The 27,233-nt window shown below is 39.7% G+C and overlaps 1 protein-coding gene across 3 annotated transcripts in view; it reads right to left on the minus strand.

Moving 5' to 3' along the window:
* Positions 1-27,233, minus strand: part of LOC122560061 (ephrin-A5-like) — a 213,962-nt gene that overhangs the window by 19,174 nt on the left and 167,555 nt on the right. For all 3 annotated transcript variants that reach the window (XM_043710278.1, XM_043710265.1, XM_043710269.1), the window contains exon 2: positions 15,602-15,894. In XM_043710278.1, coding sequence (XP_043566213.1) covers positions 15,602-15,894 — 293 coding nt within the window. The remainder of the gene's footprint in view (positions 1-15,601; positions 15,895-27,233) is intronic.

Consider the following 27,233-nt stretch of genomic DNA (forward strand, 5'->3'; position numbering starts at 1 on the left):
AGAGTTCCTCTGTGACAGAGAGAGTGCCTGTGAGAGAGAGTGCCTGTGAGAGAGAGTGCCTGTGAGAGAGAGTGCCTGTGTGAGAGAGTGCATGTATGTGAGACTGAGTGAGAGAAAGTGCCTGTGTGAGAGAGTGCGTCTGTGTGAGAGAGTGCACCTGTGTGAGAGAGCGCATCTCTGTGAGACTGAGTGCCTGTGTGAGAGAGTGCACCCATATGATACTGAGTGCCTTTCTGAGAGAGTGCCTGTGTGAGAGAGAGCGCCTGTGTGAAAGAGTGCGCCTGTGTGAAAGAGTGCGCCTGTGTGAGAGAGTGCGCCTGTGTGAGAGAGTGCGCCTGTGTGAGAGAGTGCGCCTGTGTGAGAGAGTGCGCCCATATGATACTGAGTGCCTGTGTTAGAGAGCGCATTTGTGTGAGAGAGTGCACCCCTATGAGACTGAGTGCCCATGTGAAAGCACGCCTATGTGAAACTGAGTGTCTATGAGAGCGTGCGCCTGTGTGAGAGCATGCACCTGTGAGAGAGTGCCCGTGTGAGAGAGAGAGTGCCCATGTGAGAGAGAGTGCCCATGAGAGAGAGAGAGTGCCCGTGTGAGAGAGAGTGTCCGTGAGAGAGACCGCACCTATGTGAGTAAAGGAGTATGAATGGGAGTGAGGGGGTTCACATGAATTCGCAGAAGCCATGTGTTTCACTTTGTATGTTTATTTTTCTCAAGCTTGGCACTTAATAAAATTGTTTTTTTCTCAAAACCCAAGAAAACCTTGTGATGGGTGCCTTGCCATTTCTAATGAAATCAGTTTACCACATTTAAAATGCACAAAGACACAGCTGTATGCGAGAAGGAACTAAAACATCTGCCACTGGGCAGGATGAAAAGGCAGGAGCCAATTCACCATAAGAACACTTACGACAATGGTCACTTACATTTGTGCCACATTGAAAAAGTCTTACACAACAATGATTTTCAAACAAATTATTTTGGAATTTTGAAATGTTAGATGACAACAACGTATTGTCATTGTTTTACTGGTTGCGTCCTTGAGCAATCTTCCATCTATATATATGATGGAAGGAATATTTGTATTCTTATTGTACATTTCAAACCCCTGGGAAGTCAAATTTTACAGCCAGTGTACAACTATTTAAAGTGAGTTACTGTTATAAAAGAGACACATTGAGCTTGAACAATGCATCATGAATTACAATGGTACCCTTTAACAGGACTTTATAGGTTTCATAGTCATAGAGATGTAAAGTACACAAACAGACCCTTCAATCCAACTCATCCATGCTGACCAGACATTTTATATAAATCTAGTCCCATTTGCCAGCATATGACCCATATCCCTCCAAACCCTTCCTATCATATACCCATCCAGATGCCCTTTTAAATGTTGTAATTGTACCAGCCTCCACCACTTATTCTGGCAGCTCATTCCATACACGTACCACCCTCTGCATGAAAATGTTACCCCTTAGATCCCTTTAAAATCTTTCCCCTCTCAATTTAAACCTATGGCCTCTACTTTTGGACTCCCCACCCAGGGAAAATACCTTGACCCTATCCATGCCCCTCATAATTTTATAAACCTCCATAAGGTCACCTCTCAGTCTCCAATGCCCAGTCGATTCTGCCTTTCCCTATAGCTCAAACCCTCCAACCCTGGCAACATCCTTGTAAATCTTTTCTGAACCCTTTCAAGTTTCATAACAGCCTTCGTACGGCAGGGAGACCAGAACAGTGTGCAGTATTCCAAAAGTGACCTAACCAATGTCCTATAGAGCGGCAACATGATATCCCAACTCCTATGTTCAATGCACTACCAATAAAGGCAAGCATACCAAGCAACTTCTTCACTATCTTGTCTATCTGTGACTCCACTTTCATGGAATTATGTTCCTGCACTTCAAGGTCTCTTTGTTCAGCAATATTCCCCAGGTCCTTATCATTAAGTGCATAAGTCCTGCCCTGATTTGCCTTTCCAAAATGCAGCACCTCACATTTATCTAAAACTCAATCTGCCACTCCTCAGCCCACCGGCCCATCTGATCCCGGATTAATTGCAGAATCATTACAGATAACTTGAAGGTCGAAGTTTAACGTTAAGCCCTGCTGAGTTCACTGGAAAACCTGAAGTGAATTTTTCAGCTTTGCCAGTGAACATTTCACTCATTTAGAGAACTGATAAGCTTTTATTTCTGGTGTTTAATTTGAATTCTGGTCATTGGCATAGCTTTGATTCTAATTCATCTTGCTACTGGAATGAAAATGTACTTCTCACAGTTACTTGTAACTGCCACTTGTAACAATTTGTCTTCTATGAAAAATAATAAATGAAATTGGAGTCCTACAATGGAGAAAGTAAGGAGAAAGTGAGGACTGTGGATGCTGGAGATCAGAGTCGAAGACTGTGGTGCTGCAAAAGCACAGCAGGTCAGGCAGCATTCGAGGAGCTGGAGAGTTGACATTTCGGGCATAAACCCTTCCTGATGAAGGGCTTATGCCTAACAGGTTGACTTTCAAGTGGAGAAAATAACCATGACCATTCCAATGTAATACTCAAAAGGTTGTGGTAGGCCTGTGAACAAGTACACCCCATTACTTGCCATCATCTCGGACCAACTAGATATGTTTTTTAAAATCTGAAATTAGATCACAATTCATCAATTTACATCATTGCGCTATCCTTGAAAAACACACATTTGTTAAAAAAAGACCCCTCCAAAACATTAACCTTGCTTTGTCTTTCAGATGGACCTGAGGTTTTCCTTCAAAATGACCACCAGAAATTTTTTTTATTTTTAGCCACTGCTCAATGTCAGTTTTTGGTTTAAGCTTTCTTTTAAAAACAGTCTCAAAATCCCCTAACTAGGATACAGACTTATTTCCACCTATCTGAAAGCTGCACTGTGAAAGAAATTGCACTGCATATCGACATTAATTCGAGGTCTGAAATAACTATGCCCCATTACCTGGCAGGATGGAAAAAAAATGGAGGGATTGATTATGCAGCAATAATAACAACTTATGCCAGTGACTTTCAGGCAACTGCTATTCCATTCTGTTCACAGCTTTTTTTTTTTAACTGCAGGATCTGCTCATCAGCTTTTGGTTTGACTTGACGTTATATTTCTACACAATGTACACATAAACTGTGCAGAATATGAACAGGAATATCACTGCTTCAAAATGTAAAATTGTATTGTATCTGTCCTGTAATGGTATTTGTACTGCTGGTCATGAGCCAAATGGCAAATTATAAAAATGATGAACTTGACTAAAAACTTGAATATTTTAAAAGTTTTGTTTGGTATTATTGTACAAACCACAGGGAAATAATTACTGATACTGAATTATAATTAATACACAATGATTAATTTCTCACTGGATAAGCAAAATGACCAATTTTAGTCTTGAAATATGTGCTTTATGGGACCAGGAATGATTATCCTCACCTCAAAACACTGTGCAAAACACCATTAGACTGGAAAATCATTTCATAAAAACAAATCAATGCAACATAACAATTGACTTATGAAAATTTGCAAGAGGAACAGAAATTTGACATTTTAAAATACAATATTTTGTTTTGTTCTGTGATGTTATTTTCATTTCACATTTAAAGAAAGATGCTTATCATGTATAAAGATAATCATGAAGAGTCTTAAAAGTTTCTAGAATAATAAAAAATCCTTCAAGGTTTTCTTCCATGCTCCCAATACCAATACCAGAAGTTAGGAACAATTTTAGCTGCGGATGTTGAATTATTTGGTCATTTGCAAGCCCCACTGGGACAGGAATGGACAGGAATGATGCTAGTGCCAGAGGGCATGAGTCAAAATTGATGTCGGGAGAAGATTGAAGTTCCTTGGAAATGGTCCCAAAGCTAGCTAGGAAGGGATGACTTTAGTTGGGGAATTCTGCAAGTCTGTATTCATGGTCAGGCTGGACAACTTACGGTGGGGAGATATAAGTTTTATTTATTGGTTCATGGGCTGTGGGTGTTGCTACCTAGGTCAGCAATTACTGTTCATCCCTAATTACACTGGAGAAGCTCGTGGTGACCTGCTTTCTTGTTCTCCTATAGTCCTGTGACGGGAACGAACAGTACTGTAAACAAAGGAGTTCTGGGATCGTCATCCAGTGACAGTCAAGGAGTGATGAAATAATTTCAACTCAGAATGGTGTATGGTCTGAAGGGAAGCTGGAGTTAGTGGTGTTCTCATGTATTTGCTGCCCTTGTCTATCTTAGTTTTCGAGATTATGGATTTGGATGATGCCGTCAGAACAGCATTGAGAGTTATAGCAGTGCATCTTGTAGATATAGCACACACTATTGCTACTGTGCATTGGTGGTGAAGGGAGTCAAAACTGAACATGGCTGATGGGGTGCCATTCAAGCGGCTGCTTTATCCTGGATGCTGTTGTACTTCAAGAGCTATAAGAACTGTGCTCATCCAGTTCCGACCTTCTGATGGAGGGAAGGTCACAGGAAGATGGTGGGGCCGAGGACACTACTCTGAGAAACTTCAGCAGTATTTTGCATCAGTGTTTACTGTGGAGAAGGATTTGAAAGATATAGAATGTGGGGAAATAAATAGTGACATCTTGACAAATGTCCATATTACAAAGGAGGATGTGCTAGACATCGTAAAATGCATAAAAGTGGAATAGTCCCTGGAACCTGATCAGGTGTAACCTCGAACTCTGTGGGAAGCTAGGGAAGTGATTGCTTGGCCCATTGTTGAGATATTTTTATCATCGATAGTTACAGTTAAGGTGCCAGAAAACTGAAGATTGGCTAATGTTGTGCCACTATTTAAGAAATGTATTAAGGAAAAGCCAGGAAACTATAGACCGATGAACCTGACATTGGTGGTGCTATTCTTGAAGTGAAATGCTAAACTTTGTTCTGTTTGTTTACATGGGAAAATAAATTTCAGAAAATTCTTGATGTCCAGATCAACTTATCTCCTAACAACCCCATCAAAAAGTTATTAAGTGCCCATTCATTTAATTTTTGTATACAATGGATACAGTATTCATCCACATAACGGCAAGCAAAGCAGTTCATGATCCATAAAATTATGATGTCTTACAAACAAGACCAGAGCCTCTCAAAATATATGGTATTAGCCTGGACTCTAGCTTTTTCTTATTGTAAACATAAATGTCAGGTGTTGTGTTCCAGATGCAAGCCATTTGGTCAAATTATTCGACGTTAAACAAAACACAAAGTTATTTAAACACTATAGTTAAAACACACAAAAGAAAGAATTTGGAATAACAACTCTGCTGGAAAACCTAACAGAATAATAGATTATTTTACGACTAAACAGTACCCATTTCAAATTAAATGTTCCAATATAGTAACATCCCATAAATGTACCCTTGGAAAAATGCAAATTCAAAACATAGACTGAGTCATATACAACTCCTGTAGCAGGCATAGAATCCCTTGAGGGAAAAAATAACTTTCATTCTTTCAAGACCCCAACAGCAACTGCTCCTGAAAACGAAACATCCCTGGTTCTGTGGGTGGGAGCATGACCACACCCATTCATGTTGTTTCTATTATTCCAGCTTTTAATAGAAAAGCACCCAAGGCTTCACAAGTTATTTATTTTCTCATACACTGCTCGGCACTAGATCCCAGTCTCTGTCTCCCTCTGAAAGAAACCAGGATAAAACACACCTCTTAAAGTCACGGGTGTACCATAACAAAATGCATTATTAATTCTCAGTTGCTATTGAGATATGACAAAGCTGTATTTTTTACTTCTTTCGAGTTGCCCTGAAATCATAAAAGCCACACAGGTATTAAGATATCACACAGATATCACACAGTCAGTAAGGGACATGGTCAATGTGAAGAGACTTTAACAGAGTGAGACATAGGCTAATTGAGTGGACTGCAGGAAACCTTGGTTCAAGTGGGAATTCAGTGCAAAGGAGACAGTAGCTAAGGCTTACTCTAAGAACTAAACTCTTCAAAGCAAGATGTGAGTGAGGAGGGGATAAAGGGTGTAGAGAGGCCAACCTGCAGAGTGAAGTCACAAACCACAGGGAAAGAAGCTGATTGGTGAGTAGGATTGATGAAGGGGAAATCATGCCCAAAATTTATTAGAATTCGTTGAGAAGGCCATAAGCAGGATAGATAAAATGGATTCTGTTTTTGGAATACATTTGAATTTTCAGAAGGTGTTTAATAAGATTCAAAGAATTAGGTTATTTAATGAGTGAGCATGGCTTTGGAGATAGTATATTAGCACAAAGAGATAATTGGATAGTTTTTAAAAAGTTCGGTTAAGGCGGAATTTTCAGGACGGCAACCAATAATTAGTGGAGTGCCACAGGGATTAGTACTGGAGTTACAAATATTTATAATATAAATTAGGATTTGGATGGGCAAAGTGAATGTGCTAAGCCAATTTTGTAGACAACACAAAATAGGTGGAAGTGGTGAGGATATTACAGAGTCTGCAGAGGGATATGAAGAGGCTAAGTGAGTGGACACAAATTTGGCAGTTGGAATATAATGTGGGGAAATGGACTTTGGAGAAAGTACAAAGGAGCTGAATATTACTTAAATGGAGAAAGATTGAAGACAGCTACAGCACAGAGGGATTTGGGAATCCTTGTGCATAAATGACAAAATATACATTTTAGCAGGTAATATGGTAAGCAAATGAAGTGTTGGCCTTTATTTCTAAGGTTATGGGGCACAATAATAGGAATTTGGAACTCTAGGCAGACCACAGCTGGAATAGTGTAAATAGTTTTGAACTCCTTTTGGAAAGAATAGCATTGAGGCTAGTGTAGAGAAAGTTCACTAGGTTTGTCCTAGGTTTGGAGGTCCTGTTTTATGAGCAGTTGAGTAGGTTGTAAGTTGGAGTTTAGAGGAATAAGGGGTGACCTTACTGAATGTACAAGATCCTTAGGGGACTTCACAGGGTAGATGCAGAAAGGTTATTTCCCTGTGTGGGATAATGTCAGACCTGAGGGTATAATCCTAGAATGAGAGGTGGGACTCATAAGACAGATATGTGGATGAATTTCTTCTCTCAGAGGGTACTGGATCAATGGAATTCTTTACCATAGAATGCTGTTGAGGGTGAGTCGTTAAGTATAGATGCAAGGCTGAGATGGACTGATTTTTAATCAGTAAGGGAATCAATGGTTTTGGAGAAAAGGTAGGAAAGTGGAGCTGAGGATTATCAAATCAGTCATGGTCTCATTGAATATTGTAGCAGACCTGAAGGGCTGAATTTCTACTTCTGCTCCTGTGTCTTATGGTTTAGGTCAGACTGAATAGGGTAGGCAGGTTCCTCTTGCTTAAAGATAAAAGTAAAACAAATGGACTTTTAAATCATGCTATTGGCTTTCATGGTTATTTGTCAGCCCGCAATGTGACCAGATTTACAAGATTCACTTTCTTAACTTGCCAAAGGTGAGATCTGAACTTAGGATTTCTGGCTTTCTAAGCTAGTACCACAACTACTTGTTACCAAACTGTGACAAATTCTTGCTTATTTTAAGTCACAACTTGTGATATGGGCTGTGAGCTCAACCTTCACCCTGTTCTACAGCTTTTGATCTCACAAGGTGACATTCATGAATTTTGCTGAGGAAACAAATAGTTAAATGGTCAATCAACTAATGCATGGCATCAATCAGAGTCTGAATGTACATACTGGTCAAGGGGATTTCTAATAGAATATATAATTAAACACTAAGCTTTGAAGAAACACATTTGCCCTATTTATTTAAAGCCATAAATACAACAGAAAAGGCCTGAACAATTTAAATTTCCGTACTGGCTGGTATTAACTCATTCATAAAGATATGGACAGTTCTCAAGTCAACACTGCAGTGCACTTTGGAAGATATTTTAGTGCTAACAAACATCAGGATTTACTTTCTGCCTTGTTACTGTCTTTTATTGCACAACAGAAAATGCTTAGATCCTTCCAATCTCTCACAGAAAATATCATTACCACGTTACTCCAGGGAAGACTAAGCTCCTGTAAGTGAGAGCAGCATTAATGAATATGTAACAGATAGGCCTTCTGTGAGATCTTTCGAGAAGACTAAAAACAAAACCTGTAGCCTAGTTTTTCCATTTATAGAACCTAGCGAGAGACTTTTATCAAAACCGAAATACAAATCTCCTAAAATGATGATTGGTTTGATTTAGTTAGTTCCACTGCATTAAATGGCAAAAGAACTTCACCACACTCGATTTCCAAAGTAATCCCATGATGTTTCGTCAACATAATGTGTCTTCTGTAAAACCACAAAGTAAAAGCTTTCCAGATGCCTTGACTGAAAAATTTAGGCTGAATTTCCCCACTTGCAGTCAAAGAGAGTTTCATGGCATCCCGTCCACAGTGGCCAGGGGCAAATTTTCTTAGGTGATCTTCCGCTTTTTATCTCATCAATTATTCCGATGAGCTGTTGAGCGTGTTTCTCAGGGAATCATGCAGTGAGCAAGGCAGAACTGTTTGCCACTGGCATGACCTTCTGGCTTTCATCCTCTAGTGCTGAATTTAAAGCCCGGCTGCACAACACTTCAGATACCATGAGGCAGGAAATAGCTCACAAACTGCAGTGCTCAACCTTGAAAATGTATCCAAGGAAAGCCAAGCTCACTCCCCACTTCCAGAACAGAGCACTGTCAGTACTGGTGAACAGGAGGACAGTCCTTTCCCCTACTGACCACCAACAATAGCCATTCTCACAGATCATGTAAGAAAATGTGACTAGAAATATTTATCACTATATTTATGTTGTGGAAAACCAAAACTTTGACAGAAAATATGTAGTGGTTAACGTTTGCAGAGGTCTTCCTGAAGAAGGGCTTATGCCCGAAACGTCGATTCTCCTGTTCCCTGGATGCTGCCTGACCTGCTGCGCTTTTCCAGCAACACATTTTCAGCTCATTCTCCCAGACCCAGCAAGCCCAGACAGAAATTGTAGCATGGCTCAGTACTGTGTCCTGAGCAAGAAGGGACATTCAGGAATGCTGCAAGCAAGTCAATGATTTTCCGCATTGAGCAAAAGTAAGTGCTACTATCTTCTCTGCTAGACAGACATAGACACAAGGCCAGCACTCAGTCGAACTACATACATAACACAGGCTCATGGACTACAACTTCCACTATTGCATGCATCATGTCTACTTAAATACTTTTGCTCAATTCATCCTCCCAAACTACTCGTTCTGCGCTCTCTGCTTTCTATTCAGTGAGTGGGAACAGTGAACAACACCTGGTCATGCATGACTACCATCTGCTCTTTGAACCATTGGCATCATACTCAGACCTTCCATTAATCTCATTAAAGGAAAAACTGGCCTTTCCCCAAGGCGGGTGTCTCAAAAGTGCCCTAATCAATGTACCTGTAGTCTCCGGACAGCAATCTCATGAAGTGCAGGCCTGACTGTGGCTGAAGCCTTGGAGTATAATGGGAGCAGCAGCTCAACAGACGGTGGCAGAAAAGGTTTCTTGAGATTGAGAATCTGATTTCATTTTATTTCTCAACCTAGTTTGCCACTTCAATAAAGGGAAAATTCTGCCCATTTCCTTTGTTCCTTATCAGCAAGACAGAAGCAGGTTCAAATCCTGCTACATTCAGTTCCTCCACTGAAGCAAATGTGGAGGCACAAATCAGGGGTGTGTGTGACAAGAACACACAACCAGAAATGCAGCAAAAGCTCCTTCAAAATGTGACTAGAAATATATATCACCATATTTATGTTGTGGAAAACCAAAACTTTGACAGAAAATATGTAGTGATTAACGTTTGCAGAGGTCTTCAAAACTGATTTGAAGTCACTGTACATCCTCCATCTCAAGTCTTAGTGGTGCCAGGATTGATTCCCACATCCAGGGCTTTCCACTCAGACATTCCTTGCCGATCTTCAAAAGTTCTGCCACAAAGTAATTGAGCGCTAGGATGAGGAAAAGGGTCATTTGTCACACCAAGATGCACAAGAAATCATTCTGTATCATTCTATTCAGACATACTTGAGAAAAGTTGTGAGGCATAAGTTCCGAAGGGAGATTTAGGAACACAGTGCTAATGTGCAGCTCTGTTCAAAAGAGGATGGGTTTTTGGGTGGAAGGGGAAAGGCACAGGAGGTGGTGGAATGAGACTGGGCATTGCTACACAAGTCTGAGGTTCCTCGAGGCACTCCACTGAATCAGAACCTAATCCAAGGATATCAGAGGCTGCAGCAGCTACTGTAAGCAGCATCAGCAGTCACAACAGAAAGCAGGAGGGGATAAAACAGCACTCAATGGGGTACTCATCTTAAATACCCTCATGAAATGACAAAAAAAATGGAAGAAACTAAGTTAAAAAATGATCAACGCTAATTCAGTAAATAAATTGTTTTCAACAAATAAATTAATGTAAAAAAAATTCCACTGCAGAACCGTCTCTGCAATTAGAAGTTGGTACACTTATGCAATTCCATGTGTCCTCATACAGGAGGGAATAATGACCAAAGTCATAATCATTGCACAAAAACGCAAGTAAAATGGCCTTGGAACACCTCATTAGACAGATGTTAAATGACCAGGAAGAACCCAAGCATGCAGTAGCTGCTGCAAATTGAACTCTTTGCTAAATATTCCACAATCTCAATTCCCCACAGTGCAAAATGTGAACTAGCCAACAAATGGTCAGTGTGTTCAATTGCTCAAGAGGGGTAGGAGGACACAGCTGTGCAATGGAATATAAAAACCAAAATATTTGCCAGTTATTCATTATGCAAGTTTTATAGTGCAGGCTCAAGTGGTAAAATACTATCGTCATTTATGTTTGTGGGAAGTGTCAGTGAACACAAATCTTCCCAAGTATCAAGGCAACCCAACTAAGACAAATTAAAAAACAAATCAATGTTCCATCTGCAAAACATTATGCATTTTCAATGCTGGTAAGAGTTAAGAGAAAGAAGGGAAAATGAAATCTATACAATCTAAAGTGATTGCTTTAGGGCCTTTGTATCTATTATTTGTGAGTATGGTTTACTGCACATTAAAGAAACTAATTTTAAATGGCCCTAGGGAGTAGATTATAATCTACATGTGGCTTCTAAAATCAGGAGTACTAATACATGACCTGTGCACTGTATTTTTATGAAACAGGTCATTTTCACAACATAATTCCTGTGTTTAGTAACAGTTTATCGAGTCTTCTAAAGGATTAGTTGCAGATGTACAGCATTTGAGAAGTTTTCCAATATTGTACAATGGCAGTCATTTGAAATTCATGCCTCTTAATGTACAGATTCTCAAGCTAGGTAGAAGAAAGAGGGAGAAAACACATTTGCTGGCTGAAGGTTTGAGGTGCCAAAATTAAGAAATATTGCCTCAGTTTGATTTTATCCCACATAAGTTTTGTTGATGAACTAATTTCTGTTGCTGTAAAGAACTATACCAACTTTTATCTTTGTCATCTAATTTTATCAGCAGTTCAACAAGCCATCTTGATTGTGATGCCTCACACGGAACTGGAACGCTAAAGTAAAAATGGATTTTGCTTAAATAAATTGCAAGAACCATTAATCTTTAACTAAGCACTATTATAACTATTTTGTTATTGTGGCAGCTAAAAATGTTTAAAGTATGCAACTTGGCAGACAGAACATGCCCCAATTTTTAAAAACATTGAGAATTACCTGCAATTATCATAATGACTTCAATTTTTCAGCTTCATTCAAAACAAAGCAGTTTAAAGGTCTAGCATAGTTGATAAGGGGAACCAGTGGATGTGGTTTATTTGGACGTTCAGAATGCTTTTGATAAAGTCCCACATAAAAGATTAACATGTAATATTAAAGTACATAGGATTATTAGGATGTGTACTGATATGGGTGGAAAGCTGGAATAAAAGTAAAATACTGCATATGCTGTATATGGATCAAAAACAGAGAATGCTGGAGACACTCAGCAGATCTGGCAGCATCCATAGAGAGAGAAATAGAGTTAATATTTCAAGTCTAGTATGATTATGGAAAAGCCATAGGTTATCTGAATGGTAGCAGATCAGGATAGGGAGAAGTGCAACCAGACCTGGGCATCTATGCACACCAGTCACCGGAAGTAAGCACGAAGGTGCAGCAGGTAGTGAATGAGGTAATGGTATGTTGGTCCTCATTGCAAAAAGATTTGAGTACAAGTACGTAGATGTCTTGCTGCAAAATAAAAATGGTTGAGTGTGTGGTGCTAGAAAAGCACAGCAGATCAAGCAGCATCTGGGGAGCAGGAATCTGAAGGGTTTATGCCTGAAACATCGATTCTCCTGCTCCTCAGATGCTGCTTGACCTGCTGTGCTTTTCCAGTACCACATTCTCGACTCTGATCTCCAGCATCTGCAGTCCTCATTTTCTCCTGCAATTATACAGAGCCTTGGTGAGACCACATTTGAAGCACTGCGTGTAGTTTTAATCTCCTTATCTGAGGAAGGATGTTCTGGCTGGGGAGGTTTACCAAACTGATTCTTAGAATGCCAGGACAGGCATATGAAGAGAGATTGGAATGGTTAGGAGTACATTCACTAGAATTTAGAAGAATGATGGGGGAATCGCATAGAAACCCATAAAATTTGAACAGGTCTCGACAAGGTAAACATATGCTGATGTACCTGATGATCACAGAGCGCAGAAGAGGGGTCACAATCTAAGGATACAAGGATTGAGACGAGAAATCTCTTCAGCCAGAGAGTAGGGAGTCTGTGGAATTCTCTGCCACAGAAAGTGATTGAGGCCAAAACATTGAATGTTTTCAAGGAGTTAGATAAGTGAAAGCAATGGACTAATTATCACTAGATCATTAATCCAGAGACCCAGGAAATGTTCTGGGCTCGAATCCTGCCACAGCAAATGGTAGATTTTGAATTCAATAAAACTCTGAAATTAGAAGTCTAATGATGACCACAACCATTGTCGATTGTAAGGAAAAACACATCTGGTTCAATAGTGTCCTTTCGGGAAGGAAACTGCCATCCTTACCTGGTCTGACTTACATTTGACTCCAGAAACATGGCAATGTGGTTGACTCTTAATTGTCCTCTAGGCAAGTAGGGATGGGCTATAAATGCTGGCCGAGCCAACGATGCCCTCATCCTATGAATTAATAATTTTTACAAAATATACAGCTCTTAGGGCTAAAGGATTAGATGGTTTGGGGAGAGAGTGGGAACAGAGTATTGGATTAGATAATCAGCCACAATTATATTAAATGCTAGAGCAGGTCTGGATGGCCTACTCCTGTTCCTATTGTCTTTGTCTATGTCTAATTACAATAGCAGGTAGAGTTTAACAGTTACCATGCTTCTGCCCAAGTTCACCATCAGCCATTCCAACAATGAGCTGCAGCAACACTTCCATCTCTTTGAAGAAGGAATTGCGAGGGTTTTGAAACTAATTATCTAACGGAGGACCATCTTGAACTGCACCATTAAAACTGTGTTAATGCAGATTTCCTTATGCCAAAGGGATTGACGTAAAGTTTAGTGGATACAAGTTTATTTTTCCCTGTTCTCTCCATCAGCTGATTATACTGAATGTTTGAATCCTCACAGATCAATCTACAGAGATCTTTGCTTAACCTTCATAACTTAGCTGCTGTGTTTAACAAGGACTTTCTTTTACAAACAGCCTGGGGAAAAGCAGAAACAAAAGCTGCTGAGGGCAGTTTTACTCTCTCCACTCTAAGATTTTGTCAAGGTGAGATGTAGCAGGTCTAACTAGCGCCCCTGAGAATTCAAATGGAAGAATTCTTTCCATTTCATACCACTTCGACACTTCTAAGACATTTTAATTTCCCAGAGCTCTTAGTTACACTGCACTTCCGAAAAAATTACTAGCTCCTGCATTTATTTCATAGAAAGATTAAATCAGTTATGAATTTTCTCTTTCTCTGCTGTCTAAAACCATATTATTTTCAAATATGGTGCTCCTCTTGGTTATTGCCACATATACATTTAATTTTGTTAAAAATAAAAACTTCGCTTCAGCGGTTACACACACTTCATTTCCTGCAATGGATATAACTTGTCCTAGGATTCTATGATATTAGTCTGTAAAATAATTTCTACTTGTCTTTTATTTCTGAAATACAAAACAATCCTATGCAGACTAGGATGAAATCATAATGAATAGCAAGTGTTATTAAAATAAAGATTGCCAAAACTATTCAAACATCCACCAGCAAAGCTTCTGTATCTGTTTTCTGCTGTTCCTGCCTTTATGGTTTCCATGGTTCCCAGTCTGATTACTTACTGGGGCATTTCAAACATCCAGACAGTCACATTAGGTCTTCTCAGCAAAAAGAGAAAACTAAATGCTACTGTCCTCTTCATCAGCACCCAAGCAACAAGGACTTTTGGGTCACCTGCGGGATATCCTACAGAATTACATTGCTAGGGATAAAATACAAACAACCATACAAGTGACAAACGTGTCTGACTTTAGGCCGAACCTAACCTTTCCTGGCATATAAAATTGCAACCGATTTAGAAAGTTGGCTAGATTCCCTTAGAATCTGATACCGTGCAGTCAATTCTTTGCCCCATGATGTCTAATCCTACAAGCAGTAGAGGGAACAGTCCAGGGTGTTCAACTCAGTCGTAACCTATATGTCTACCTGCGCACAATGGTCTCAAGGTTGACACAATTTCCCAGTAGCACTTATTTATTTAATGTTTCGAGTCCATCGATATCAGAGCAAAAGGCTTGTAGATTAGGTTTAATTTTGTGATTAGACCTGGTGCAGCAGTGGAATGTGGAAAATGGGGAAAATAACCAAGTTTGACAAAAGGGAAGTACACTTTTATTACCATCAGAAGTTGATAGTTCAATTCAGCAGCTGCACTGACTATCCTTTGAAGTGCTATACAATTTTTCCTAAAAGCTTCTGCAAAATCAATTGTTAAAACTTGTGCTCTGTGATCTTATCTCTTGCAAAATCATAATTTGTGAATTAGAACAGATGAAAAACCAACTGCATTTGTTAGAAATAGCCTACTTTGCTACTTCTGCTCTTAAAATAAGGAAGATCCAAGTGCAAAGAGCTTCGTAAACATGATTTGTGGCTTTGTGAGTTACACTTTTCAGGAAATGTTGCCTGAACTTTAGGACTGCGGATTTAAGGCAGAATTATGTTAAAGCTAATGCTCATCAACTGCCAGTGTTGTTGAATACAATATTTTCTCACTGAATTCAGTATTTCTACATCATGGGGTCATTACCATTCAAGAAGTTCCAAACAGAATCACATTGAAGTAGCCCAGATTAGTGAGGAAAAATGATTGATTTGGAGATTCATAAAATAAAGAACAGTTATCATTCACTTTTGTCAAAGAGATGTTATATATAAGATATGAAATATGATTAATCGGTGACACATACATTTGTAAAACAAACACTGATCAAATGCTTGCTTTACAAAGGATTATATCTTGCAAGAACAAAAAGAAAGGTTTAAAGCTAAATAATAAGTAATATTTTCCTTGCAAGATCAATCATGAAACATGGTGCTATGCAACATTGCTTTCAAACTGTTGGCAAAAAAATGGAAAAGGAAAAATACTCACAGATGTAGAAATATTCTCGTCCAGGTCTAAATTCAAATCCTAATGAAAATGGAGTAAACAGCTGGAACTTTTCAGAGAATTTTAAAGGACCATTGGATGCGTAAGGCCTGTTACACTCCCATCTCTTGAACCCTTTGGAGGTGTGATCGCATGAACTGTAGCCATCATAATTCACCATGTAGAGAACATATCGCTCAGTCTTGTCTTCCGGTACAGAATCATCATAATGAGGGCAGAAAACATCTAGGTAATCATTGATGCATACTTCAATGTGGAAATCACCTTTCAGAAACCTGTAAACAAAACACCAAACACTATTAATTTTAGCAGAAAAACAGGAGCTTTAACTGTTGCATATTAATATTTCCTTTAAAATTGCATATTTTAACAATTAAATTACTTCACTGTAAACTTCAGAATATGCAGCATTTAGAGTTTTTCACCTAACTCCAAATAATAGCATGCACACAGCAGGAGCAGATAACTCCATCTGGCTGGCCTTACCAATCATTTAATTTGAAATATAAAGCAGGATCTTTCTAATTTGTGAGTAGGTTTTACCACTATGTCAATTCCAATCTCCCTCATCCACCTCACAAACCCCAAAACTTCTTTATATGATGTTTTTAAATATTTATTTGACTACATAGACCTACAATCCTGAATTCAAGAAGAGGTGCAATGAATCCTTTTCAACCACCAAGGTACAGCATGGTTCACCCCAATGTAGCCTTCGCACATCTGGCACCCCCATACTTACCAGAACATTGCTCCCAACATCATGCCCCACCCTGAACCACCAACTTTGCCCCAATGCCTCAACCTAAGTTCAAAAATGATTACAACTTCCATATTTCCATTTGAAGCCTCCTAAAACAATGCAATCAAGAATCTGTAGAGATTAGGGTTTGAACATGTCACCATTCTTCCTCTGTGTCAGCAGCTTTAGTTCAGGACCTAGTTCCAAAATCAGCTGTAATTAATTTGAAAATTCTTTCATTTATACTAGCTGATTTTTTTTTTTAAAAAGACTACATCTTTAATACAAAGCATTGATAATATCATTTGGAACCAAGGTTTGCAACAGTCCCTGGGTTAAAGGTAACTAATCAACACTGATGGAGATATGTTTCATTGGTCTTCGTGCTTCTCTGATTATGTTACAATGACCACAGGATTACTACAGATTACAGAATTTAGAATTGTATTTAGTCAGCTGATCCGAGACATAGAGCCAACAATGCTTACTAACAAAGGAGTAATGTTTCAGCTTCTTTGAATATTTGTAAAGAGTTTTGACCTCAGGACAGCTTGTTATTCCCAACTAGGAGCCTGCTGGGAAGTTTCACTGGACTGACTCTCTAGCTGGCATTGGGGCCCCCTTGCTGCTTACCTAATGGGCTTAATTGTTCACTTCGGTGGCTCAACTGGATTGTGGGTGGACTGCTCAATGTCATCTTTCTTGCCAAGGGCAAAATGCAGGGGAAAGGTAGATGCTGGACATGACACTTGTCATCTTCCTGCGCACCTTTGTCAATCTTCCTGGCCCTCAGCCTACTACTAAGGGATGACAAAATGCAGCCTTGTCTGCGGGATTATCTCAGTTAGTCAAATGCTACAACCTACTTCTAAAAAAAACTCTTTCTAAGAATTCCAATGGTACCATTTATGCAAAGCTATTGAGAAAAACACATTATAATAATGTGAATAATTGGCTAATCGTAATATTGATGCATATTTGAATTTTGGAAAGAAATCTGATAGTGAGACTATTTATTTAAAATTCCAAATACCAACTGCACATATGTATGTCCCAGCATTCTTAAAAAATTACTGTGTGTTTGAATTACAAAGTGTACTGCCAAAAATCCAGTAAGAAGCTTCAAGTATTCAGATTCACATGTTATTTGTTTAAAAAAAAGACCATGCAAATTCCAACATAAAAATGAACAAAATATGCAAGAGCAAAGAGTCACAACATAGGTATTAAGCCTAACCAGTGACATCCACATTCCACAAATGAATAAAAAAAAGATACTGAGCCTTTCTATTCAGTATTCTTGTATGGAAATAGAAGTTCACAGGAAAGTCACACTACTAGTACCATCTCTAATTCAAACATCAAGACCTAAATCATACATTATTACAGGAATGCACAACACTAATTACTGCCGTAACTGCTTGACTTGAGACCACTGAATGAAAGCCAGCCATGAAATTTGGCTTAAGATGCTGACACAACTGCTTGTGTTAGCTAATAATGATTCTTAGATGCACACAGCAGGAGGTTTTCCCAGCAATACTCCAATAAGATGACATACACTTCTACTTGTACCTGTTGTCTGATACAGCTCATTAGGGACAATTAGACACAATAGGTCACGTTTCAAACACCTACATGATTTTGAAATAACGGATTGATGATCTTCAGTCCTCCAAGACATGAGCTCTAAGCAGGAAGATGAAGTCCCTCAGCATTTTCTACACATTCAATAATTTGATGGCTACCAGCCAAGATTTAAAAAAAATTGAAGTCACTAGACTCATTCTGAACATAATTACACCAACTTCCTTTCTTCTGTCCACATAAGGCATATAGATTTTCTGCTCCCTTGCTGATAACGATTTTTATTAGTTACAATCTTTGTGGATAATTTTGTATAAGGTTGCAGTTATATTTGAAGCTATTACAGTAATACTTTAAAAGTTGGAATGGCTACACAAAGATTATTTGCTGTTCACTGTACTGTGAAAAAAGTGATTAGGATTTTAATAAAGTATATTTTAAAACTGTATAGAAATGTATTTTTAATAGCTATACAAATGTACCATATGTCTTTCCACTACTCAAGATATACAAAGCATATTGAATATGAAGATAACAGGTCAGCAATTCTTGCTGAAGATTTTAAAGCTTCCTTAGTGACATGCTTTGCTTTTATTTTTAAGAATAAGGACATTCTTTTGACTTTTTATTTTACTGTATTTTTCCCTTATATTTTGCAAGTTCAATACATATATATGGGTGGGGTTGAGGAAATTGTTAAAAAAAAGGAAACAATGAAACACTCAGTTCTTTTTGAGGTTAAGAAACATCTAAGGTCTGTTACATTTAGTATATTTAAGATATACAAAAGTCATGCATTTCACAGTTCTTCATTGTACATTCTATTTATGCATGATTATGAATGTAGGAATGTGCAATATGTTCAGCTAGCAACTTGGAATATGTGATAGCTAGTAAAGGGAACAATGAGGGCACAGAGCGGCAAGATCATCAGGAAGATCTCCTGAATTATATTCAATATACAGTAGGTTACTCGAGGTAAAAAACAAGAAAAAGCAACATCTAACATTTTTTTATAAATATAAAACACAATGTTTCCAGGATACTTCTGATCAGAAACTGCTCAATATTGATGATACTCTTGATTCCTAATAATTTTTCTATATATTAATATAGCTGATGCATTTGCTTGCTCAGAATTCCATCAATACTCAAACATCATGAAAGTGGGCCATGTTCTAAAGGTCAGTCATTCTAAAGACTAGACGACATCATACATTCACTTTCAAAACCCAAAGATCCCATTGGGACAAGGGCTCTCCACCAACATCTGTCAGCCATAGCACCAAAATACATTCACGTGTTCACTTTGCTCAGAATTGCCCTGGATCCAAGCAGGCCAATTGAAGGTTGCAGCAGTGGGAGAATTACATGTCATTATCTTGGGTCAGCTCCCAATATATTCCCACTTCAGCCTAGCCAATGAAACTGCGCATTGCTGATCAGCAATGGGTAGGCAATCTTGCTAAATTAAAACTAGCTTTACATTGAAGCCCGAGAGCAGCAGAGGTTTACTGATGTGGCCGGAGTCACCCACTATGGCAATGCTTCAGAGAGGCAGCCTCTCAGCAGGAGATTAGAGGTCCATCAGAACAATGCAAACTTCAGGGAGATACGAGGCAGCCCAACATATTTTATGGAAAGGATTGCCCATACACTGATTACCCCCACAGTGCTGGACTTTTATTAATCTCCAGGGATTCTTTTGTGAGTGCTTCTATTTTGAATCCTTTTTCAGTAGCACTCTTTGTTCCCAGCATGGATGTCAGCAAGCCCGTGTTTTAATAAAAGAATCATAAGAAAATAGGAACAGGACTAGGCCATTCGGCCTGCTCTCCCATTTGATCTGATCAAGGCTGATCTGATTGTGACCTTAAGACTAATTTCCAGTTCCCATAACCCATAAGTCCCTTGTCAATCAGTACTCGTCTAACTCAGTATGAAGTAATATTTAATTATCCCACCTCCATTATATTCTGTGCAAGAAAATTCCAAAGACAAATGACTCTCAAAGCAGCAATTCCTCCTCATCTCAGTTCTTAAATGGGAATAACCTATCAACACCAAACATGACTATAACTCAGTCAGCCCCTGGATCCTAGTCAATAAAATACACCATAAATTGTTTGGTGTTAACACTGATCCCCACAATACTTCGCCAGTTATAGTTTGCAAGCCTGAAAATGACCCATTTCTCCCAACTGCTTCCTGTTTACAAAGCAATTCTTTACCTTTGTTAATAATTCACCACAACACCATCAGCTCATATCTAATTGTGCAGTAAAACTTTGTATGTGGCATCTTATCAAATGCCTCTTGGGAACCCAGCTAAACGACATCTAGTGATTTCCCCTCTATTCAATCCTGCGTGTTACATTCTCAACAAACTTGAATAAATTTGCTAAAAATAATTCACTTCCATAAAAATCAGGCACTGATTGCTGTATTATGTCACAAATATCCTTAAAAGCCATTTTAATAATGAACTCCAGCATTTCCAAAAGACATTTGTTAGATTAACTAGCCTATAGTTTCTAGCTTTCTGTCCCCTTCCTTTTTGAATATTGGCATTGCATTTGCGGATTCTCAATCCAGAATCTAGTGAAATTTGGAACATAGCCAAATGATTACACTCTCTCTCTGTACACTCACTGCACTCAAGACCTGAGGATGCAGGCCAGGAGATCTCTGGACTTGTCAGGCTTTGGTCACTTCAGTTTTCCTATTACATTTTCCTCTAGTGATCATGACTGTTTTAAGTTCTTCATTTTTGTTGCTTCTTTTGTTAGTGTTCTTGGGATTTTGTCCTTTATTGTGCAAACAAATACAAGATACTTCTGCTGTTGCCCTACTTCTTCTTATTCATTTCCCAGTCTCACCTTATAACTGGGACGAACAGATACAGATGTATGCCCTCACCCCTCATCAATGTGAAAACACTTCAAACCACTTCTACAATATCAAATAGAGCCAATCGAGATTAATCAACAAGTAACCTGTAAGCAGCTGATGCACTCTATTAATTGCACTGATAGGTGATGGTGTTGCTGCTGGTCACAGAGTCATAGAGACGTACAGCATGGAAACAGACCTTTCAGTCCAACTCATCCATGCCAAAAAGATGCCCTCTATAAATCTAGTCTCATTTGCCATATCCCTCCCAAACCTTCCTATTCATATACACACCCAGATGCCTTTTAATGTTGTAACTGTACAGCCTCCACTATTTCCTCGGCAGGTCATTCCAATCATATACCACCTTGTACGTGAAAAGGTTGCCCCTTAGGTCCCTTTTATATCTTTTCCATCTCATCTTAAACCTACGCCCTCTAATCTTGGACTCCACACCCCATGAAAAGGACTTTGCCTATTTACCCTATCCATGCCCCTCATGATTTTATAAACCTCTATAAGGTCAGCCCCCAGCCTCTGACGGTCCAAGGAAAACAACCCCAGCCTATTCAGCCTCTATGTATAGTTCACCTCTGCATCATGCTCTCAATATCCATGCTAGCACATTCAGCAAGACAGTATTCAACTAGGTCATGCCTCAAGAGTCTGAGCTCAATGCAACATGCTACTTTTGATGACAAATGAGACACAGGACCCCTGATTTTGTGATCAATGTGTTTGGTGCATTCATGTATTACATATATCTATAACGTACATATTGTTATGAAGATGTAGGTGTAAGCAAGCTTTCTTAAAAGTACAGGACACCCACATTGTCATAACAATATGCTTGAGTCTATTTACAAGGAGTATGCGCCAAGACGCAACATTCTAGAGTCCCTGGATGTGAGCTAAAAGGAATCTCATCGACAAACACTGGGAAAACTGTTACTAGCTTCACAGTCAAAATCTAGATATTTAGGTAAAACATTTCCTTTAAATAGTAAATTAGTAAATTATCTCCTCCAAAACTTCAAACATGGCACCTTTAAAAGTCAATGTTGCCAGCAGGAACACAGATTTGTAAGTTTTTCTTGAATACTATAATTAAGTTTTAAATACACTGCATGCATCTGTACCGTTTCACCTCTACTCCCCCTGCAAACACATGCAAAAAAAGTGAAATAAGGAAGAACTAGAATACAGGCAGTGCTTTATGGTTCTCTCCAGCTCAGTTTAAAAAAAAGACTGAATACAGCTGTCAAGACCATGGGACTGTTAAAGGTGTGATTGATGTTTGGAAAAAGCGAGACTGATCATAGTCCATTTAAACACATGGAGTTGAGTTTATTTTTTAAGAAGTGAGATACTCAGAAAAGGTGACATTTTTCAACTAAACTGAGTGAGTTGATGACATTTTTCAACTAAACGGAATGAGTTTCAATTCTTGTAAGTGAGACTTGGCAGATATTTAAACCCTAACAGATCTGTTTCAGTTGCCTTGGTCGATCCAATTATTCAAAGAGTTAATCCAAAGCCACTGCTAGGTTACTCAACATTTTCTGCCTATTCTTGTGCTTACTCTGGGCTTTTCTCACATCTTAGCATGTTGGCCTACTATTAATGAAAACATTGACTTTCTATAATGAAGCGAGTGCCGTAAGAGATGCTCTGTGCTCAGATCAAAGCCACAAATTGGGTTTGCTGACCAAGCATGCAGACACACACAGATGCTTCTAGAGACTTGCTGAAAAAGGAGGAAGTTCATGTTAGCGTTGTGACCGCAATCCATATAGGTCACATGCTGTGCAAGTGATCTGTTCAATATTCTCTTGAAGGAGCAGAACACAGCTACAGAACACTGCATTAAGTGTGAAGATCCTAGCAGTTTCAAGCAGCATTTCACTTGTTGAGTCAGAGAAAGAATTTCTGCTGTCACACTCTAACCTTTTCCAGATTTCAAGTACAGCATCTTAAAAAACAAAAGTTCTGTGTGTGCCCATCTAAATGGCAAAAATAAGGTAGATAAATTACAGTGCTCCAATGCTAAGGTGAATGCACAGTCCCAGACTCCTCATATTACTTTAACTGGAACAAAGTCAATATAAAGAACACAAAGACCTCTTTGATACTAAACTGATAAAATTCTTTGTTACAATTGATCCTTATTTTCCTCCCTCTCCACTGACTTTGACTGGGATACGGTTAACGAACAACAATTGTATCTTCTCAAAAGCCATACTTCATTGGTGATGAAGGCTTTTGCCTGAAAAGTCGATTTTCCTGCTCCTCGGATGCTGCCTGACCTGCTGTGCTTTTCCAGCACCACTCGAATCTAGGCTTTAATCTTCATCGGATGAGCTGCAGGTGCTAGCTTTGGGCTGACCTGGGCAGTGGTGAGGCTGCTTAGAGATCAAGGCGTGCATTCAATTAAGATTTTGGGAAGCCAAGCAGAATGGCTCACTGGGACCAAATGATCTTCCCCGAGGTCCCCTCTTTGGGCCAAAGCCTTTTCAGCAACAAGAAGTTCCTGCCTCCACATGTGATGAGGGTAGGGGAGCTATGACAGTCATTACTCCTGCCACAACATACTAGTGGACCCAATATGTAAATTGGCTACTTGCTTCCCTTTGGTGTAGCCACTTTTCATTAATTCCCACTGTTCCCTGTTTATTATTTGATATCCTTGCCTCCTCGTCCACTCTGTCAAGACTGGGAAATTCCTCTCCCAAAAGGTCAAAAAACAATTTACCAGGAATAAGAAGTCACCCATACCCCACAAAACCTACCATGCTGCAGGATTGAATTAAGGTTAGGGTGAGAAAATTCGTAAAGCCAAAGTACAGAGGGATCTGGGAGTGCTAGTTGAGGATTCTCTAAAGGTAAACATGCAGGTTGAGTCCGTGATTAAGAAAGCGAATGCAATGTTGTCAATTATCTCAAGAGGGTTGGAAATTAAAAGCACTGTTGTGCTACTGAGACTTTATAAAGCTCTGGTTAGGCCCCATTTGGAGTACTGTGTCTAGTTTTGGTCCCCACACCTCAGGAAGGACATACTGGCACTGGAGCGTGTCCAGCGGAGATTCACACGGAATGGTAGGTCTAACATACGAGGAAAGGCTGAGGATCCTGGGATTGTATTCATTGGGGTTTAGAAGATTAAGGGGAGATCTAATAGAAACTTACAAGATAATACATGGCTTGGAGAGGGTGGACGCTAGGAAATTGTTTCCGTTAGGCGAGGAGACTAGGACCCGTGGACACAGCCTTAGGATTAGAGGGTGTAAATTCAGAACAGAAATGCGGAGACATTACTTCAGCCAGAGAGTGGTGGGCCTGTGGAATTCATTGCCACGGAGTGCAGTGGAGGCTGGGACGCTAAATGTCTTCAAGGCAGAAATTGATAAATTCTTGATGTCACAAGGAATTAAGGGCTACGGGGAGAATGCGGGTAAGTGGAGTTGAAATGCCCATCAGCCATGATTGAATGGCGGAGTGGACTCGATGGGCCGAATGGCCTTACTTGCGCTCCTATGTCTTATAGTCTTAAGAGTCAGGAGTTAGTGGATATTAGGAATCCTGACTTCAGTCAGTTGGCCAGGGTGGCAGCGGAGTTTGACGCTCCAGCTGAAGCTCACCTGCTTCCCCTGTTCTTCCTTTCTTCTCTTTTTGTCCCCTCAGTGCTCTATTTTCTTCTGTCTGATGATTCCCGGTCTCCAGTGATGATTCTAGGCCTCCGGCAAGTGACAGTTCCTGGCCTCTGGCAATGATTCCAGGCCCTCCACTAATGACTCCCAGCCTTGGGCGACAACTCTGTGCACAGCGTGGCAATCTACCAGTTTGGCGCAGCCGCCTCTCAGCATGGTGTCCTCGACCCAGCATCCTCGGCTCAGCACGGCGGCCTGAAGCGATCTCCCAGCCTCATGATCCTCAAGGTGAAGTTCAATCTGGAGCCAGGGCCTGGTGTGAACTGGAAGCTAGATGTCAGTGTGGTTTGTTGTTCTGAACTTTAATCTCTACGATGGCAGACATTTTATTTCTTTATTGCCTAAAACCTTCCAACTAAGAATCTGTACCTAGGTACCTTGTACCTAATTCAGTGCTGTATGGGATGGCACATAAACTTTTCACTGTACACAGAAAAAATGAGGACTGCAGGTGCTGGAGATCAGAGTCGAGAATGTGGTGCTGGAAAAGCACAGCAGGTCAGGCAGCATCCACGGAGCAGGAGAATCAACATTTCAGGCAACAGCCCTTCATCAGGAATGAGGCTGAGAGTCGAGGGGGTGGTGAGATAAATGGGCTGTGGCTTGGGAGAATGTAGCTGGGAATGTGATAGGTAGATGGAGTGGGTAGGTGGGAAGGAAGATGGACAGGTAAACCACTCCACCCTCCTCTCTGACCTATCACCATTACCCCCACCTCCATCCACCTATTGCACTCTCAGCTACCTTCCCCATAGCCCCAGCCTCCGCCCATTTATCTCACCACTCCCTCAGCTCACAGCCTCATTCTTGATGAAGGGCTGTTGCCCAAAATGTCGATTCTCCTGCTCCTCGGATGCTGCCTGACCTGCTGTGTATTTCCAGTACCACACTTTTCACTGTACTCATTGAGTATATGTGACAATAAAGGCTAATTCTAATCCTGATTTCCTCTCTGTAACAAATGGTAATTGAAGCAGAGTTCACCAGGCCTACAACATTACTATGGCCTAATTTCTATGCAGAAGACCCTCACTTCAAATTATGCAAAAGATTAAAAAAAGGAAGAGTGCTGAATACTTTTGTTTTCAGGTAAACATTTTATCTGTGATAGCATTTCACATTATTAACCAAAGCACTATTTTTACTTCCTTATTTGCTACAAACCATAAAAGACAACTCAGCTTTAATAAACATATATCCTGCTTACACAATGACAGCATGTGGAGATCCATCACAGTGCGTAAGCAATATTATTGATCCCTAAACTTTCAAGTTTCCTCCCTGGTGCAAATACTGTCCATTCACAAAGTGAAAATTTGATCTTGATGTTGAATCCTGTTTTCAAATTTAATTTGCAGGGTGAATTAAAAATTTAAGAGAAATGCCAAACTCGTTAAATTATGCTAATTGTGGTTCTTGATTACGGTACAGATGTTCAAAGAGAGCTGCAGTGACACATGAAGGCAAGGCTGAGGAGTAAACCTGCTTACAACTCTTAGATGCTGCTACTGTACTTGGGTGCTCACTGCTTTCAGCCTCAGGCGACTGTCTATGCGGAGTTTGCACATTCCCCCTATGTTTGCACAGGTTTCCTCTGGGTGATCCAGTTTCCTCCTACTGAGATGTGCGGGTTAAGTGGACTGGCTGTGCTAAATTGCCCATAGTGTCCAGTGATGTGCAGGTTACGTGCATTAGCCACGGGAAATGCAGGATTACAGGGATAGGCTACGGTGATGGGTCTGGGTGGGATGCTCTTCAGAGGGGTGGTGTGAACTCGATGGGCCAAATGGCCTACTTCCACACTAAGAATTCTGTGGTGCTATACTTGCTTATTACAGAATAGAGAGAACCTTAACACTTGAAGTCTACTTTTGCACCCAATCTCCTGGAGTAAAATTCCCTTACTTGAAGTACCAACCCTGATTGGACCACTGCCATTATAATTATGCAGTTGAGTAAAAATGGCCCAAAGTCAAATGGAGCTCATCAGTCTTGAGATTACTGTTGTACTCTAATTACACCTACCCAAGAAAGGCTTTCAATCTACTATCCACACCTGCTGTATTCCCACACTAACATTGTGTTCCACCGACTGAGAACTGCAAACTATTCCTAATTTTGATACATTTGAAGAAAAGATAGATTTTAAACTTACACTGCATCAGTTTTCAAGACATTTGTACAATGTACTAAATTCACTTTGTGATGCTTAATTCTAGCTTTGTATGATAAATTCAAAATCTTTGTCAGCGTTTACATATTCCAATTCCACTAATCAGCTAATATACTCAACATAATTGGAGCAACATCTTCAGCTCCAAATTTCCATCATGAAACTCTGCCATCTTACTAATTTTTTTCTCCATCTCTAAAGCTTCTTCAAAGCTTTTTTTATCCACAAATTTAATCATCTCTCCTAACTCTGCCACGGCTGTTCTGCATCCAGTTCTTGCCTGTGAAGCGCCTTAGGCTGTTTACCATGTCAAGAGTGCATATGAATGCAGGTTGCTGTTGTTATGCAATTCTAAGAAACCTTAATTATGACAACAGCATTATCACTAACCAATAAATTATCATTCCTTTATAACATGGTTAATAACATCACAAGAAGTATCACCAAAACAGATCAACTACTCTCTCATCTCACCCTTGGTTGTTGGATCCTTGTGAGTAGAACTACTGATGT

This window comes from Chiloscyllium plagiosum, chromosome 2 (assembly GCF_004010195.1).
Source record: "Chiloscyllium plagiosum isolate BGI_BamShark_2017 chromosome 2, ASM401019v2, whole genome shotgun sequence".
Taxonomy (NCBI): Eukaryota; Metazoa; Chordata; class Chondrichthyes; order Orectolobiformes; family Hemiscylliidae; genus Chiloscyllium; species Chiloscyllium plagiosum.